At 42.9% G+C, this 20,310-nt stretch overlaps 1 protein-coding gene across 1 annotated transcript; it reads left to right on the forward strand.

Annotated features, from left to right (window-relative positions):
• The first annotated feature begins 785 nt into the window (after nucleotides 1-785).
• Nucleotides 786-6,361, forward strand: LOC124276952 (two pore potassium channel protein sup-9-like). Its single transcript, XM_046712610.1, has 2 exons — nucleotides 786-1,465; nucleotides 5,589-6,361. Exons 1-2 carry the CDS (start codon nucleotides 1,039-1,041, stop codon nucleotides 6,359-6,361), a joined length of 1,200 nt encoding a protein of 399 aa, XP_046568566.1. The 5' UTR covers nucleotides 786-1,038.
• The last annotated feature ends 13,949 nt before the right edge of the window (nucleotides 6,362-20,310 follow it).

Consider the following 20,310-nt stretch of genomic DNA (forward strand, 5'->3'; position numbering starts at 1 on the left):
AAAATCCACTCACTCACTATCTACACACGAGCGCACAGGCGCACTCACGCTCGCACACCAAACAGTAAGTGCCACATTTCAGATTTGGCACGTGGCAATCTGTCTGACAGAACCAGGGTGGCACGCGGCTCCCCGTGATTTTTACGCAACAACTATGCGCAAGGCACGAAGCCACGTAATCTCACGTTTGATCTCGAGATGTGGTCAGGTGTTCTCGCGGCTGCCATTGTACATCACGTGTGGTATTTCTATTAAGACAGGAGACACTAGGGCCACTGATTACACTCACCCAATATCGGGCAACGAGAACCACTGCTTAATGTTGTAGATACAATACTCAATGCTTTAGCCTTTAATTGCCTTTCCCATTAAATTCCATCAGTCGTCTGTGGAGGAGCGAATACCTCGTTTATCTGAAGGCCTGCTGGGAGGGGGCGGTGTTATTATGGAAAATATCAGAGGATATAACACTGAACGAAGGAAAGTTAATGTACAAAAACATTTAACGATAGCGAATGTGCACCTGGAAACCTTGAACAGAAGATCAGAGGTATCGAAAATATTTTGACGAAGTTTGGGGCGATACGAGGAGTTGTTATATTCTGGACATACACAGGATTAATTCCAGTAAACAGTACCGCTTTCCACTGCGAATAACAGCCGTTATGTTTATAAACCAAGTATGTGATTCATCACGTCCGTTTGCTGGTTGTGAGTGTAATGAAATGATTGTCACGGAAGTTGAGCGGTGCCATGAAAGTGCCAGGCTGGTTCAACAGGGTTGATCCGGAACAAGGCACCGATACAGCGGATATATTGTGCCTCACAAGATTGTCCGGTACCTTGATATAACATAGTTCCAGTAAGAATACAACACGAATTCTACAGGTAGAGAATTTGGAAATATGTCACAAAACGCCACCACTGGAGTACAAGGTGGTTCCACTGGGTACAAAAGGCGGTGGTAAAAATTATTTAACGGGTCACCGAAAACCAGTGACAAAATCCTGTGAAATATTTCTACAGCTTTCGACCAAAATGGAAGCAGCTCCTGTGTCACGAGCTAAACAAATACGTCATGTCATTGTCACCGGAATTAAACGATTCCTTATGTTCCTTTTTTCACAAGTAGGACTCACGTCGGCTGTGGTCGCCTACAGCATGTTTGGTGGTGTCATCTTCAAGGGACTCGAGGCTCCAAGTGAAATGATCCAGAGGGAACGAGTTGAACGAGCTCGAGTCACGTACACCAAGAAGCTGGTAGAACTGTCACGTTCTTTGGAAAACACCACGAAGAGTTATGACACATGGAAGCGGAACGCGACTCGGTTAGTGGAGCAGTTTCAGACGGAGGTTCACGAGATAACGGTCTTCAATGGCTGGGATGGACAGGACCCTGACGATGAGTTGCAGTGGTCGTTTGCGGGGGCGTTGTTGTACGCCGTCACCGTCGTCACAACTATCGGTGAGTGGAGTAGGGCTCAAAGTATGTTATGACGACACGCTGCTTTAACTGAGTAAAAAATAGCAGCACGTAATTATGAATTGTTTTATTCGTTTGTCGTTTATCGACGCCCTGACCAATATAACATCCATTTAAAGGTGTAAAAAGAGCAATCGGATGTGGACCAAACGAACCCGTGATTGATATATTAGAAACGATCATGTATAACAATGAGTCAACATTAAAGGACAATGTAGTACATTTTTATATATAACGCCGAAGCCCGAGAACTTCCAGTCTCAATTGTCCACAGGAACCATTTGCCTTGGGTTTAACAGGCAAATAACAGTAAAAATTATCAGGGAGAAGGGAAATGGATGACACCAGGTGTTCCCAGAATGGGTCAGCACGCCCTGTCCTGCAGGTACACCAGCCTCTCACGATTAGAATAAAAGATGTATATTAAGTTTTTGCCGCCTGTCCCCATACAGTGGTACGACTACAAGTCATTCAATACAAGTAAATCACGTGACTCATATATAATGATATTTACATGTCAGATCTTAAAATGCATGGTACAAAAACATTGCTGCCGAATGTTCTAAACTGACATGTACACATCGAATTAAAAAAATATATATTTGGTCGGACGTTTCCAGTAGAAGTTCGGGTAATAACCGTGTCAGGGTATATTATAGTATTTGAAGATATGACGTTCATCTTCACGTGAAGATCATCACAGACAGGACAAATACGTAAAAGTAATTTAACTGATTGCCCCTTCGCTAGTTCCTTCGTTGAGGATAAATATAATATCTGTATCTGATGAAATACAATGCGTATGTATTTATTTGACAAGGTTCCAATTCTTTTGAAGTTCAAACACTGTTTTAAGGTGGACATGTCGACATTTTCAGATTTGACGCATCAGTGACCAAAATCTGTCTGATAAAATTCCTGTTTGTAGGTGAATAATTAACTTGCCCTTGCATGTTTTTGTGGCAGATGGCAGGCAATGTATGCTCGCCTTTTCCTGGTGTAAATATGTAAGATCTATTATTGAGTATTGACTTCCACGGTCAGTTATTAGTAAGTCTGTAAAAAATTATTATCTAAGAAGTTCCATATCGTCTCCAACAGACTGATTTAACAATATGATCCACAATCTATGTGAAAATTATATATATAATATGAACAAATGTACCAATGTTTAATGTCAATGACAATAAATTCGTTTGGAGATTCGACCGTTTTGCATGCTGGTCGGTTTCATCAAGTATTTTGCATTACGGACTTGATATATAGCTAGTAACGGCAACATAGATAATAGAACGCTTGCTTTAATTTGCGACAGCATAACCTCCTACTTCTTTAAAACGTTTGTGTCCCATACTTCAGAGCCATACTACAATATCGGTAAAACATCTGTTTAAAGTCTTCTAAACATACATTTCTCGGTCAACATTCTAATTGTGTATCTGTTTACAGTTATCTCTCCAGGCCCTCATTGCACGATTTGTCATTGATGCAGTTTGCCATTTTAAAAGAAACGGCACTGACAGCTTGTTACACAAAAACAGACGTTGGGGCTGCTTTTGTAAATCTATTTATCTTGTGACAGAATACCACCATTTCAAAACACAACGTTGTTGGGGTTTTTCGAATTTGACTATGCATCCTAATATAATGTGCCTGAAAACTTTCTCCAAATATTTTAACGCATCTCTTTAACATAATCAAAGTTTTTCTTGAAATTAGTGAAAGCTATTAAAGTAGTTGCCGGTGTCTTTATCAAACAGTTTCTTGATAGAAAGTCAAATGAAGAATACCCAGTTGGGAAACCTGCCTGAAACCCAGGAATGTTATCCTCCAGTTGACTCCACGCCACGGAAGTGGCAGTTGATATGGTTGTATGACGCTTCAATATCACCGGTGGCCGAGCCTTCAAAGGCGCCGCGTCCATTGGACACCCCGAACATCACCCTGTGTATGTTTCATGGGTCGACGTTACGTTTGAGACCTGCATAACTTCGGGCTTTCGTCCCACATAAAGTGAGTGAGTGAGTGAGTTTAGTTTTACGCCGCACTCAGCAATATTCCAGCTATATGGCGGCGGTCTGTAAATAATCGAGTCTGGACCAGACAATCCAGTGATCAACAGCATGAGCATCGATCTGCGCAATTGGGAACCGATGACATGTGTCAACCAAGTCAGCGAGCCTGACCACCCGATCCCGTTAGTCGCTTCTCGCGACAAGCATGGGTTACTGAAGATCAATTCTAACCCGGATGTTCACGGGTTCCATTAAGCTAATGCGGCGTGATAAACATGGACAACTGCGCAAAGCGGCGCAAAACCTCACTCACTCATAACATATTGCCAAACCGATTTTGATACAAACTTCCGTGTTGACTAAATATCAATTAACACTAGTTGGCCTACGTGAAGATGGTATTCCCACTGTCGAGATTAATCCTTCCTCATTGTTTGAGAAGAACTGAAAAACTATGAGAGGATCGAAGCACAAACATAGTTATCTATTGTCAACCATAGATACCAAATGATTTTATGTTCTCATACTTGGACCATCTCCGTGGTGTAGTGGAAAGTGAGGTATCCAATTAAACTGGGTATTTCAATGGGCTGGTACTATTGAGACACGCACACGGGTAACTCGTTGTAAAGTGGAAAACCTTAAACGCGAGGTTGAAAGCCATTTGAGCTCATCTCGTATATTTGAACAGGTATATGAGCTCTGATATTTCGAACCTCTCAGAAACAACATAATTCAAAGTTAAAATAGAATTATATTCATGCATTTAATTGAGCGCTTAAGCATGAAAGTACTGATTTGAAACCAAAACGGATGGTCAGATCTGATCATGCCATCAGCGTTGTTTATTACTCCTGTCATCTTCATGACTGCGGTGCTGTAAATAGCACAGTCCTCCGGATATTGTATCCTGGGTTCGGCAGTCGGCATTGCTCACTAGTGTATCTCTCCCTGGACGTTTGGTATATTTAGATGCATTTTACACAACACATGCATGGATTAGCGTACCTTTAAAAATGGAAGGAATAAAATCACGTGGCAAGTTCTACACAACAGTGTTTCTTCAGACATTCGTTGAACGTGTAACAAGCATATATACTGAAGCCAAAAGAAACGTCGTAATATTGGAACACAGCTGCTGTGTTCAGAAAACAAGTGAATATGCCATTCAAGCCGGCAATTTATGCCTGAATGCATGCATGATGCACGTGCATCTCGATTTGAATGTTGTGTTTGTGCGAACTCTTCCCTTTCCACAAACAAAAATACTTCTTACCTCAATCTCAAACAATATTTTATTGCGAAAAACAGGCTGCACGACCACGATTCATGTTTTCCTCAAACTTGACTTCCGGTGTATATTTTTAGGAAATAGGTTCAAATACTCCATTGATACTTAAATGTCATTTCCAGTATTACGACGTTTATTTCGCCATTCAGTAACTACAGTGTTGTACTACGCACGTCTTTTAGAAACAAGTTCTTGAAGTTTAAAAAGTGAAAATCCGGATGAGAACCGGTATTAAGGAACAAATGCATGCGTAAGAGGCGACGCAGGGACGGTAGTCAGGCCGGCAATGCTCTCAGATCAATGGTTAATCACTGGATTATTTGGTCCAGATTCGATTATTCATAAAATAGTTGATCCAAATATTTGCAGGCTCCTGTCATACAGTTGAAATATTTGTGCGTACGGCGTGGAACAATGAACAAAAGTGCATGTATGAACTATAGTCTGTCTCACAGTACCTGAACCACTTCATTGTCTTTCCACCAATTCTCTTCAGCAATGCGGGGCGGTGGGGTAGCCTAGTGATTAAAGCGTTCGCTCATCACGCCGAAGGTCCGGGTTCGATTCCCCACATGGGTACAATGTTGAAGCCCATTTCTGGTATTCATTGCCGAACTAAAAGCGGCGTAAAACCCAAATCACTCACTTTCAGCTATGCGAATGCCGTAAATGAAGAAAGTCTTCCATCTCACTGGTGTTCCAATTAAATTTTAAAAATATATATTTCCATAATAATTATATATATTGAGAGACAAAGCGCTAGTCTTATCTACTATATTCCCCATTTCTGTATTGGCAGGTTATGGACACATAACACCTAAAACCAGCTGGGGTCGGGTCATCACTATCGTCTACGCCATCGTCGGCATACCACTCACCTTTCTGTGTCTCCGGAACATCGGCTCCTTGCTCAGCTCCTGCGTCAAGCTGGTCTATAAACATGCCTGTTTAGGGCTCATGAGCAGATGGCTGCTTCTAAAACGGAGGATGCGGAAGTCTCGCAGATTATCGAAGATACGAGAGGCGGCCGAGAGGGCCAGGAAGTGGAGTCGTCAGATGAACGGAGTAACTGCTGACCATAACTTACAGCTTCTTGAAGATGAAAACAAGCAAGCAGCTGAATCGGAATCGCGAGAAATAACGTCTTTTGAAGCTGAAGGAGAGTTATCTCCCTTAGATGAAGAGCCAGTTCACACCAAACTCTCGGAAGCACGTGTCCCAATATCGCTAACCCTCTGTATAATGACCGGATACATCATAGGTGGCGCTATAATGTTTGCATTGTGGGAGAAGGACTGGGACTTCCTCATCGCCTCCTACTTCTGCTTTATCACACTGAGCACCATCGGCTTCGGCGACTACGTCCCTGGGAGCAGCATCGACTCGTGGGGCAGTCAGGAGAAGCTGGTGATGTGCTGCATGTACCTTCTGTTCGGGATGGCCATGCAGGCCATGTGTTTCCATCTGATACAGGAGGAGGTCAGGTACAAGTTCCGGAAGCTGGCCAGGAGGGTGGGGCTGCTGGATAAGGATGAAAAGAAGACGACGGAGGAAGAGGCAGTGAGTGAGTGAGTGGGTCGGTTGGTGGGTGAGTGTGTGAATAAGTGAGGCAGTGCCTGAGTGAGTGAGAGTGTGAGTGAGTGAGTGTGTGTGTGTGTGTGTTTGGGTGGGTTGAATGAGTGAGTGAGTGAGTTTAGTTTTACGTCGCACTCAGCAATATTCCATCTATATGGCGGCGGTCTGTAAATAATCGAGTCTGGACCAGATAATCCAGTGATCAACAGCATGAACATCGATCTACGCAACTGGGATACGATGACATGTGTCAACCAGTCAGCGAGTCTAACTACTCGATCCCGTTAGTCGCCACTTACGACAAGCATGGTTTACTGAAGATCAATTCTAACTCGGATCTTCAGGGGTTGAATGACAGAGTGAATGAGTTGGTTTGTGAGTGGGTGGATGGATGGCGTTGGGTGGGGTGTGTGAGTGAGTGAGTGAAAGATTGAGTGTAGGAGTGTGTAGGATTCTGTGGGTGAGAGAGATGGTTTTAAGTGGGTTAGTGAGAATGTAAATGAAAGGGCGGATGGCGAGCTTTCAGTGAAGTGAGTGGGCGAGAGAGATCAGGTTGGGTGAGGTGTCTGAGATGAGAGGAGACAGAGAAGTAATTGAACGCGACTGCTGGTATGGGAGGAGAAGACGGCAGAAAAACAAATATTTCTCACCTGAGAATACTGTCCTTCAGGTAGATCTCTATAGTCACTAGCCATACTCGGTCTTCCGTAACCAAGGTACATAAGACTTACTTGCTATGTACTTTCGATAGAGGTGGCATGTTAAATGTACAAATGTTTCATAGATAGTTTTACACGTGAATAAAGGCCTTGTCTTTACATGTAATTGAATATTGTTATCAGGCTCAGAACTACAAAGTATTTAACTCAATAGATTAATGCCAGTTGAGAAGCTGGCGATAGTGTCTACTATGCAGTGTAGTGGGGAGGTTGGGGAGGGGACAAGGGGGCAAGGACATGACAATGCGACCTGGTTGTATCACGAGAAAGTGTGACCCACTAGACTGACAAGTAGTATGACTTAGTTGAGTGAGGATAGTGATAGGGACATCTGGTTGCGTAACAGGGAAGTGACAATGTAACCTAGCTGAGTAACAGGGAAGTGACGATGTGACCAAGCTGAGTAACAGGGAAGTGACAATGTGACCAGGCTGAGTAACAGGGAAGTGGCAATGTGACCAAGCTGAGTAACAGGGAAGTGACAATGTGACCAAGCTGAATAACAGGGACGTGACAAGGCTGAGTAACAGGGAAGTGGCAATGTGACCAAGCTGGGTAACAGGGAAGTGATAATGTAACATAGTTGAGTAACAGGGACGTGACAGTGTGACCAGGCTGAGTAACAGGGAAGTGATAATGTAACATAGTTGAGTAACAGGGACGTGACAGTGTGACCAGGCTGAGTAACAGGGAAGTGATAATGTAACATAGTTGAGTAATAGGGAAGTGACAATGTGATCTAGCCGTGTTACAGGGAAGTGACAACGTGACCAAGCTGAGTAACAGGGAAGTGACAATGTGAACAGGCTGGGTAACAGGGAAGTGACAATGTGACCAAGCTGAGTAACAGGGAAGTTACAATGTGACCTAGCTGAGTAACAGGGAAGTGATAATGTGACCAAGTTGAGTAGCAGGGAAGTGACAATGTGACCTGGATGAGTAACAGGGACGTGACAATGTGCCCTGGTTGTGCAATAAGGAAGTGACAATGTGAACTGGTTTCATTTACGAGGAGACACAATGTGACATGGTTTGAATAGCAAGGAAGTGACGAAATTTGACCCGTTTGCTACATTTTAAGTAAATAATATCACGGTCACATTTCGACACCAATCTTTTCAGATGTAAATGAGTCATAATATAATCGGGTTTGTAAGTATGACGAAGGTAAGTGAGTAGCCCAGCGGTCGTCACGCCGAACACCCGGGTTCGATTCTTGTTACATGGGCACAGAGACGACACGGGTAGAATGTGTGAAGCTGAGTCCTCCGGAACAACTGGAATCTTGGTAAAAGCAACCTGATACCATGTTCACTCACTCACTCGAAACGAACCAACGTGACCACTTCTGTGCCATGTCATCGCCTGCAAAGTACTGTTAAATTCAAGGTTGAGGATACCAGAATGCATGACAATAATAATCAAATAAAGTGTATTCAATTCAATAATCACGACGCAATCTAATACAAAATATGTTTAATACAGATGGGATGAAGAAATGAGCTTTGGAATTCGTTATTATAACAAATGAAAATTTAAAAGTCCTTTAATCACGATAACTATTTAGAGTTGAATTATATTTACTTTCCTTGAAGATGCATCTACAACGTCTTGGTATGGAATCCTAGAAGGGTCAGTGTCGTGTTGTCGCATTTTCGTCCTTTTTTGTAGAATATGAAAATATTATTGAAAGCTCGACAATGCGACACATGGCAAACATAAGCTTTGGTCAATTTTGGCACTTTTCGCTAGCTATTGTAAGGCAACAACGTGACAATGGTCCTTTCAAGATTCCATCCATATGTTCACTTGGGAGGAGTCTACTTGGCACAATTAACACAGAAAACCCCACGCTGGAAATCATCGGAAGCACCACCTTTGTGAGTCAGTATTAGCCTCACCGTCACGTATAAAAGTGCCTCTGTAAATTACATCATGAAGTCACAGCTTCGAGTTGGTAACATGAACTTTGTGATTCGCCGGTAACTTCACCTTTGGGACGTATATGCTAATCACCTCTGTATACCAATGATAATACCATGAAATCATCTCTCCGGTCCCCGGTAACATCTCCCATTGTAGGTGAGCGGTATCATCTTTGTACCCACACGTAGGGTGGTTATGTACATGTCGCCTTTGGAACTTTTGAAACTTTCCATGAAGAATGGGTACACATCTTGACTGGAACATTTCCAACACCTGTTGTCCTAAGTTTACACGTAGTTCCATCTCCCTGTCCGATACTAGACCTTGGTGTCCACACTCGGAGGAGAGTACAGGTTATCCTGCTCCTCTGTCAAATCCTAGACATTAATGTCCCCACACTGAAGAGAGTACATGTTGTCCCTACTCTCTGTCCGATACTAGACCTTGGTGTCCACACACTGAAGAGAGTACATGTTGTCCCAACTCTCTGTCCGATACTAGACCTTGGTGTCCACACACTGAAGAGAGTACATGTTGTCCCACCTCTCTGTCCGATACTAGACCTTGGTGTCCTCACTCGGGGAGAGTACAGGCTATCCTATTCCTCTGTCAAAATCTAGACACCAATGTCCTCACACTGAAGAGAGTACATGTTGTCCCATCTCTTTGTCCGATACTAGACCTTGGTGTCCACACTCTGAGGAGAGTACAGACTATCCTGTTCCTCTGTCAAATTCTAGACACCAATGTCCACACACTGAAGAGAGTAGAGGTTCCATCTCTAGACATTAACGTCCTCACACTGCAGGTGGTACATGTCCCATCTGTGTGTCACATCCTAGATATTAACCTTCACACAACGAGGAGGTTACACGTTGTTCCATCTCTCTGCCGAATCCAAAACAGTAATGTCCCCACACTGAATATTGTACCTGTTGTCTCATTTTTCTGTCAAATCCTAGACATTATTGCCCCCACACAGAAGAGGGTACATGCTGTTCCATCTTGTCAAATCCTAGAACCGGATTTCCTATCACTGGGCAGCGAATAAGCAGACAGCTTCTTCGACCGTGTGTTGGAGCCGATGTTGTACCTGGCGTCGTCTCTCTGCCTTAACACCGGCGACAGATAGTCCATCAGCTTGGCCTGCTCGCGGATCTTCTGCTTGCCTTGCTCGATCTGAAAGTTCAAAGACGTTATTTCTGTACATTTCTGGACGAGTTGAGCCCGACACTGATCAAGGTCGGCACGTGCTTTACACGTGCCAGCTTCGCAATAAATGTCCTTGAACCTCACGTTTTTCTCCCCTACCTTTCGTTCATACAGTTCTATTTTCAGATTTGTTATTTCTTTGTTCTTCTCATCTAACATATATTTCAATCTCAATATTTCTTTATTCATTTTGTCCCTCTCTTCAAAATACTTTTGTTCAACTATCTCATAGCGTTTCCTGTTACTGTCCCTCAGCTGATTGAGTTTCAGTTCTTGTTCTTCAATAACACATTTTTTTTGTTTCATTTCTTTATTCATCCTTTCTTTCATGTCATCCACACCAGACAAGGTACGTCTCGCCTTTTTCAAATCAGAGATCAACGTGTCGCTTTTCAGGCGATATCTTTCATCACGTTGTTGAAGAACTCTCGCGAGACTTTCAAACTCTCGTTGAAACTCTTGAGCAATCCATTTTTCTTTTTCTAATTCTCGCTGCAGCGCAGTTAGGGATCGCTGATACTCCTTCTCACTGAGATCCTGGGTGGACTTGAGATGGCGGAGGTTGAACAGAAGACTCTGGTTCTCAAATGTCACTCTCTGTTCTATGTAGCGTCTGATAGCCGTCAACTCACCAGCGCTCAGCTTTTTCGACAGTCGCGTCTGTTCCCGGAATAACACTGAAAATATAATACCGAATACAGATTTGGTTCATACATTTAAAAAAGCCTGTAGCCAAGGACCCGTTTCCTAGTAATACAGGGCCCCATGTAACAAAGCGAACAATAACCGTAAGTCTAAGTCATATTATGGGAGTTACAGTCACCTTAGCATGACGATTAGGGCATCATTTTTGTGTTTCACGTAGCCACCAAATTCTGAACATGGATCGCAATTTCTCGCGCTCTCTGGACCCCAAACATTTGGCAGCGACTTCGGGGAAGGTAAACAATGTTTTAATGACTCACCCTAAATATCTTAGATTACACCCATTAATCTAAAGACTAAAAGATCTAAAGATTGTTACTCTAAGGTGGCCACCGGTTCATTATATAAGTAGTACAACGTGTATGCACCATGTATAGAGGATGCCATGTATTGTCTTCTTTATAATTGCATATGTCTTGCAAGGCAAGAAATACATACTCATCAATGTTTACATTGTCTCAGCCATTTTTCATTGTCTCAACCATTTCACATTGTCTCAACCATTTCACATTGTCTCAACCATTTTACATTGTCTCAACCATTTCACATTGTCTCAACCATTTTACATTGTCTCAACCATTTCACATTGTCTCAACCATTTTAACATTGTCTTATCCATTATTTTTGTACATTTTCATCCTTATTTACATTGTCTCAACCATTTTTACATTGTCTCAACCATTTTACATGGTTTCATCCATGTTGGCACTGTCTCATCTATTTTCCATTGTTAAGTTTACACTTCAGAAGATCTAAGGTAAATCAAGTCTTTGTACATAGAGCCAGTCGTGTGAAAACACAGATGTATTATGTCTGATTAGTAGTCTTTCATGAGTTGATGATAAGCTGGGGGTATGTAACATTTCGACATCGTGTTTCCATTGTTATCCTTCCAGAAAAGGTCATATACTCGTGGGGGTATACGGCTGATAATTACATACTAAGTGATTACTTTATCTCATAACAATATATCATAACCCGTCCGATGTTTTCTCCTGTCACGACAGATATACGTCTCCGTGTGATATACGTGAATCTGGAATCGATGCTTATAGACTGCACTCAGCACACACAGGCTGAGGTCCCCCGCTACCTGGAAGTTGAGACTGTAATTGCCTGAAGGACTTCACTAATGAGCAACTGTCAGGTTTATATGATGAACAGTGGATGGCGGATTGCAGCGTCTTATGTGGTAATTGTGTATGGATTTCAGCAAGTAATGACGCTAATACCTGGGCGTGTCCCCTAATACAACGAGTTCATGTTCACAGGAACGTTCGTTTGGAGAAGTGAGTGAGGTTAGTTTTACGCCGATTTTTGCATTATGGGATTTTGCATTGTACCCATGTGGGGAATCGAACCCGCGTCTTCGGTTTGAGGGGTGGTAGTGTAGCCTATATAAGCCTAGTGGTTGAAGCGTTCTCTTGTCACGTTCTGAAGACCCGGGTTGGATGCCCCATATGGGTACAATGTGTGAAGCCCATTTCCGGTGTCCCCCACCTTTTTCTTTTTTATAAGTTAACAAAGTATACCTCTGTCATTAATTGCAATAGAGACTGCTTCTATTAGGTTTGGTCTCCTAAATATACTGTCATGCAAAAGCGTGTAAATGCTTAGGATAAATAAACAAATTATAAATATAGATAAATAAAATATTCGTGTGGTTATGAAGGTTATAGAGGGTATGTATGTATTGAAATAAGAAATCTGATTGCATGGAGATATTGAAACACACTTCCTATTCCAATATTTCGGTAATTCTGATTCCTGTAACTCAAATTAATGTCAGTCTAGGTTTGTTTAAGAATTCCATACATGTCTTCAAACGCAATTGCACGGTGGGGTAGCCTATGAGCGAAAGCGTTGGCTCAAGCCGAAGACCCGTTAAACCCAGTGTGTGAAGCCCATTTCTGGTGTCCCCTGCCGTGATGTTGCTGGAATATTGCTTAAAGCGGCGTAAAACTAAACTCATTCACTCACTCTTCGGCGTGACGAGCGAACGCTTTAACAACTAGGTTACCTCGCCGCCCTGGAGAAATGAGAAAGCAGCTAAAAACATTTGAGGTCTCGACACTGACGATGCATACCAACTACACAAACACAAAGTAATGATCCAGTGTGCAAATAACACTTTCACATTTCGTAGTATTATCACAATAATGTTATCGCTAATACTATAGTATCGATACTATTAAAGTAAACACGTACTGAATGATATTGGCGCCGTTATCTGTGGTTTCATCGTGTTTGACACTTCAGAGAAATGGCGTTGGGAACTCCTCCACTTGCAGAGGATGCCTGTATCAACAGCTTTCCGATCAGTGATAGTGATGTACGCTACATCAAGAGGCGACACCGGACATGTCACGGACATTCTCATGCTGACAATCCTAGCATTATAAATGGATTTTCTGTCACACGCTTGATGTATCAACAGATGACAGTACAGTACGTGAGTTTAGTTGACGCCGTTTTAACAGTATTTCATTAGTTCACTACGTGGCTGCTTAACGTGGAAAGTCAAACTGTATCAGCTGTTCGACGTTTTATACTTCCTTTAACACACCAAACGTAAGGGTGAGTGAGTTTAGTTGAACGCCGCTTTGTGCAATATTCCAGCAATATCATGACAGGGTACACAATGGGCTTCACACATTGTACCCATGTGAGGAATCGAACCATGGTCTTCAGCGTGACGAGCGAAGACTTTGACCACTATACTCTAACACCACCACCACCCCATAATTTCTCTACATAAAAATCTTGTGTAAAATTGTAATTTTTGAAAGTTTAGCACTGAATATTAACACTGTATTCAATGCAATGCTCTTAAACTTTAGTCATGTTAACTATAAAATAAGTGCGCTTGCCACGAAATCTGGAAAGATTTTCAAAATTGTATTTTTAAAAGTTTTAAAATTTTAACTGTGCATTCAATGCAATACTGTTGCATCATCCGCTACAGCGTTACCGTTATCAGAGAAATACAAACCATCTTACCAACATAAGGAACTATTGTTGGGAAGAGGTTTAGTTCCAATTTGCTGCAGATCCTGACTAAGAATTACCTTCAGCGTACAAGATAAAACGCTGGCATGTATTGAGTGACAAGTATCCACAGAACCACGGAGCGCCTAGACATTGTGCATCGAGTTTCACTGACGCGAACAGTATCATCATCCATTGAAATGAACATCTTTTCTCATAAGTCATTCAAAGCACTTGCTATGTTTAACAGTTCTTGGCGGAAATCTATAATGCTTCTTCAGTAACACAATCAGTCTACATCTCATCCGCAGAGTTCCACGAACACGAGTATTTTCACGTACATTATCATGGCCACTGTTTCACCTCAATCTTACAGAAGCGACGAAACACTACACAGTTCTCCCCTGAAGTTTCATGAATATAGTAAGCAATAATCGTTTGATAAATCTGAGTTTTTTTATTCAATAATTTTTATAAAGTGGAATCCAAGCCGAGAAACAAATCAGGTTTTAATGTGATTGATACTGCAACTTTGTCGCGGCACATCGCATATTGTTAAGATACAAAATGGAAGTCTATGGTTTCAAAACATTCTAATTGTTAAAACAGACGACTACCTGTGACTGATCGTGTTTAAATAATGTCAGCATGAACGTTACCTTCTAATCCAGGCAGACCTTTAGCGTTCATCCTTCCTGCCGGTGTTGGAGCCGCGTGATGGAGTTGTGTGTCGCAGACTTGTCACGTGGTGTGGACAGGTGCGTGAGCGGGATGGTCACAGCACTGACGCGATGTACAGTGGTACTACTTATAGTCAGCAAACTGCTATGTCTATTAGCGTAATTAGCTCTTGTATATAGCAGCATTCCGCTACAAGGAGAAGTGTTGACGCACATTAGTAGCAACGGACTGTTATGTATATCATGGTACAAACTGGTTATATATTTTCAAAAACAGGATTGTATTGAAACCCGTTAAGAGCTCATTATATAATGAAGAGAACAATAAGTAAATAACGAAACAGCATAGCTATGTCTTAGACGAAAATGGAATCGACTTAAATCGCCAACTCCTTCAGGAGACATAATCTGCAAAGGTCATTAGTCTTCTCCAATTATAGTTAATTATTTTGAGTCAATAATTGATGTTAACCTGTTTTTAAAAATATTAAGTCAAAGGAACACTTGTGAATCTTAAAGTATACTGTAACTGTCATGATATGAACCTCATGGACGTATACGGCATCAATCAAAACATCACTATCATCGGCGTACTCTATCGCCGTCATTGACGTTTACTTAAACACCGTCATGGACGTACACATGAACACCGTCATGGACGTACACACAAACACCGTCATGGACGTACACACGAACACCGCCATGGACGTACGCACGAACACCGTCATGGACGTACACACAAACACCGTCATGGATGTTGTTCACACTATCATCGTCATGGACGTACACACAATCAACGTCGTCGACGTTCACGCTAACACCGTCATGGACGTACACACACCATCATGGACGTACACACAAACACCGTCATGGACGTACACACGAACACCGTCATGGACGTACGCACGCACGTACAACAAACACCGTCATGGACGTACACACGAACACCGTCATGGACGTACACACAAACACCGTCATGGACGTACACACGAACACCGTCATGGACGTACACACAAACACCGTCATGGATGTTGTTCATGGACGTACGCATCGAACACCGCCATGGACGTACGCACGAACACCGTCATGGACGTACACACAAACACCGTCATGGACGTACGCACGAACACCGTCATGGACGTACACACAAACACCGTCATGGACGTACACAGAACACCGTCATGGACGTACACACAAACACCGTCATGGACGTACGCACGAACACCGCCATGGACGTACGCACGAACACCGTCATGGACGTACACACAAACACCATCATGGACGTTCACACGAACACCGTCATGGACGTACACACAAACACCGTCATGGATGTTGTTCACACTATCATCGTCATGGACGTACACACAATCACCGTCGTCGACGTTCACGCTAACACCGTCATGGACGTTTACACTATCATCGTCATAGACGTTCACACAGTCACCGTCGTCGTCGTCGACGTTCACGCTAACACCGCCATAAACGTTCATGGCCGTCATTGACTGACATATTTTCACCGCCATTGACGTACACGCTATCGTTGTCATATCGTCCTGAACATACCTACAAAAAAAGACACACTATGTCTACATTACTTTCTTATCAACATTGGAAGTTCGTATGACTTGGACTACCTGACCACCTGATACGTTGGTTGACTTAATCTGTTCTTGGCCATCAGCAGTCCAGATTCATCTCGACATGAACGCTGCCAGGCATACATGCCAATACTCCAGTTATCTCCCTTTACTATATGGACACACTCCAGGTACCACGCATTACTAACAAGCATCATACAAGTTTGACCTGCAGTATCAGTCACAACACGGGGAATCTATTTCTTCTCGATTTGTTTCGTTTCCATGGCAACACAGGATGCTTGCGGAATTATCTGGGCTTCACGCAGGTATAAATCGTCTTATTCTGAGCGAGTGTGATCCATTTGGATAGAACACATCAAATCAATACAGTCGTGAAATGCTTTGTCCTAATTACCAATTACTTAATTTAATGAAAAATGGAAAAAGTCAGTCAATCAAATAGATGATTACCATGCTGGGTCGTAGATGTAGGTTCTCCTGTTCTCATTAACCAGGCTTTGTCTGGGGGACGATGGGAGATTTTGGCGTTTAGGAGGTTGCATACTTGTTTTAAAGAAGAGATAGAGTAAGTGAGTGAGTGAGTGAATGTGAGTGAGTGAGTGAGGTTTTACGACGCTTTTAGCAATATTCCAGCAATACTACAACAGGGGATACCAGAAATGGGCTTCACATATAGTACCCAAGTTGGGAATCGAACCCGAGTCTTTAGCGTGACGAACGAACACTTTAACCACTAGGCTATCCCGCCACCCCAAGAAGAGCTGGAGGGTTTAGCGTTCAAGATCACGCAGATGCGTGTGGTTGCTTGTGATTGATATAGTCTCGATTCTCCATATTCAGCAATATTCCACCTGTATGGCGGCGGTCTGTAAATAATTGAGTCTGGACCAGACAATCCAGTGCTTGACATTATGAGCATCGTGCTACGCAATTAAGACGCATCGATGCGGCAAACAAGTCAGCGAGCCCGACAAGCCGTTCTAATCCGGTTGTTCACAAGTGGTGGCTGCTTGTGCTAGTCATGCCTTACGTCCGAACTAATGCCGGTTTTAGAGAATGCTATCCCACCGAGATACCATACCGCCCTTCCACATGGACACCCCACTCAGACAGTTTAGAGACTCAGTCGATCTCTTTGTTTTATCCCCTCATCAGGACGGTAACAACAAGCACCACCTTTTCAAGTCTTTGAGTATGACGCGAACCAGTCGTGATCAGCTCTAAAGACAGACGTTCCGGACAATGGGAGCTGTCTTGTTAGCGTAAGACCCGTAAAGATCCAGGTTAGCATTGATATTTAGCAAGCCGTGCTTAACGGGATCGGGTGGTCAGGCTCGCTGACATTGTAAACACATGTCATCGTATCCCAAATGCGTAGATCGATGCTCATGTTGTTGATCACTGTATTGCCTGGTCCAGACTTATAGCTGGGATATTGCTGAGTGCAACTTTAACAACAAACAAATTGTTAGCATTAATGGAATGCCAACAGCAAACAGAAAGAACTGCTCCGGGAGATGTATCAGAAACGCATCCATTATCAAAGCATTTGGCATTTTTTTCATATTTGAAACAATTTGTCATTTCTAAATAAGTAATCAATCCCGTTTTTGTTCCAGCTTCCCAGAGGCAGTAATGTTGAGCAGGTGCCGAACAACATCAGGTAGAATGAGTGATCATACATCGTTGTTTCTACTTAGTATTGATTCTACAGACGCCCAACTGGAAGCTCGGCCCAACATTAAATGACGTAGACTGAAAACACAGATCTCTGCTGGAAACCTTGACGTCAGTAGATGGAACATAGTAGCCTCTCCGGGAATCCATCAAGCACTCATTTCGGGAACGGTTTGGATGTTGATTTTGTGTTACAAAAACCACTTTGACATTGTTTGCGAGATATATTCAATTAAGATTTAAAGGTAATGTCTCTTAAGCAATATCCCAACCATAAAACGACTTATTGGGTCAGGCTGTTGTACTGGTGACGTAGTAATATAATTTTAGCGTAGTAAGGTCACGTGATACGTAAGATGTCTAGTCTTACGTGAGAGTGGATGACTATCTTCAACTGTATCACGATGTTTGTAAGTCAACGGAAGAGCTCTGGACAATCATGTACATGCTTTTACCTCACGACACTAAAGCTGCTTGTGTAATTATTAAAGCCACAGGCAGAATGGTTATCTGTCGCGTGGGCCGTCTGTCTTCGCCCGTCAGTGGCACTCAGTGCACGTATTTTCATCGTCGCATGCGAAAGATACCGGGGCAGACATTGATAAGTATGTTCTGAAGACGGCTTTACATATTGCATTCATATAGGGAATCAAACCCTGACCTTCAGCATAAGAATCCAACGCTTTAACCATAAGACTACCCCGTCGCCATCACATAACCAAAGGTTTGAGGACTGACTGACTGAGTTTGGTTTTACGCCGCTTTTAGCAATATTCCAGCAACATCACGGCGGGGGACACCAGAAATGGGCTTCACACATTGTGCCCATGTGGGGATTCGAACCCGGGTCTTCGGCGTGACGAGCCAACGCTTTAACCATTAGGCTACCCCACCGCCCCAAAGGTTTGAGGACATTACTGAGGACATCGGATACAATTTGAAGGTTGGATTTCGAAATCGATGTCGTGGTATTAATATTGGGAGTTTGCATGTTGTTCTACGTCGCACTCAGCAACTATATTATGGATACATGACAGCGGCATGTAAATAATCGAGTCTGGGACAGACAATCCAGTGACTGGCATGAACAACAAGCGACGTCGGTACGATGACATGTGTCTTGGTGAGTATGATGCAGAACAACACAGTTAAGGCGGCCGTCCATACAAGAAGCGCGCAAGCAGCGCTGCGAGTCACGTCATTTCCGAAAAATTGCCACAGTTATTTCAAGTCCATTCAAGGAGCGCGTCGGCGCACTGGGGAATCTCCCTCTTCCGCTTGTCTTGGATATACACGTGCTTTGGTCAAAATGTTGTTATTTCAGACGTATACGATGCCAAGAACACAAGTAAATGAGGAATTATTGATCACTGAGGTACAGTAACATCCCTGCCTCTATGATATTGACAGCAGACATTATAAAGATGCAGAAATTTCAAATAATGCATGGACGGCAATCAGCCAAGCATGCTAGTCAACAGGTAATATCATGTGAACATTTTCAAAAGCAGGCACCCTTTTATAATTGTCAATATATGACTGGAGTGTTTTGTACATAAGCAGACACCCACAGAAATGCACTTGTGTACTCCTTTAAGTTGCACCTCTTCGAACGGTTGTGCATGCCAGGGAATCTCTCCGGAAGGTGAACAGAAATACCTGCAAAAGTTGTCACGCGTTTGCATGGCGTCTGTTCCAGGGTGATTACCAATTCCACCAACATCTACCAGCGCTTGAGTTTTACACTGTGCTTGCCTCTCATCAGATAATGACTGGGGTGTGTCTCGCAGTACAAAATTATGCAGGACACATGATGCCAGTGTTATCTTTTTGACACTCTCAACCTTCAGGTTGTTCTTTCTGTGGAATATGCGCGATCTGTTTGCAAGAATGCGAAACGCATTTTCTACTACTCTTCTGGCTCTAGAAAGACGATAGTTGAAAATGCGTTTGCTCTCAGGTAGATCTGTTCCTGGATACGCTCTCATGATGTGTCTTTTGAGCGGAAAGGCTTCATCTGCAACAAAGACGTAAGGCATAGGCCCATGGCCGGTGTCTCCAGGTAGAACCGAATCTTTTGGTATGCTCAGTTTATTCCCTTCAAGAGCTTTTCCAAGCGCTGAAATGCAAGAATACCACCATCACTGTTGCGACCGTAGGCCCCTACGTTAATGATCAGGAATCTATAACCTGCATCCTTCTTCTGAAACACACTAACAAAAGAAATTTAATATGACCAAGTCAACAAAATGTTAATTTCAGTTCAATTTTTGTATGGATAGACGCGGTAACGCGCTGTTCAAAAAGAGGCACAAAATAAACGCACCGACGCGCTGCTTAGGCAGGGCTTACATTACGTCCGTTTTTTCTTGCGTTGCGTCGTGCGTTACGTCAAAAAAACGCAAGTCAGTTATTTTATCATTTATACCTTACACTAC

This window comes from Haliotis rubra, unplaced genomic scaffold (assembly GCF_003918875.1).
Source record: "Haliotis rubra isolate DU_JTF1 unplaced genomic scaffold, ASM391887v1 Scf216, whole genome shotgun sequence".
NCBI lineage: Eukaryota > Metazoa > Mollusca > Gastropoda > Lepetellida > Haliotidae > Haliotis > Haliotis rubra.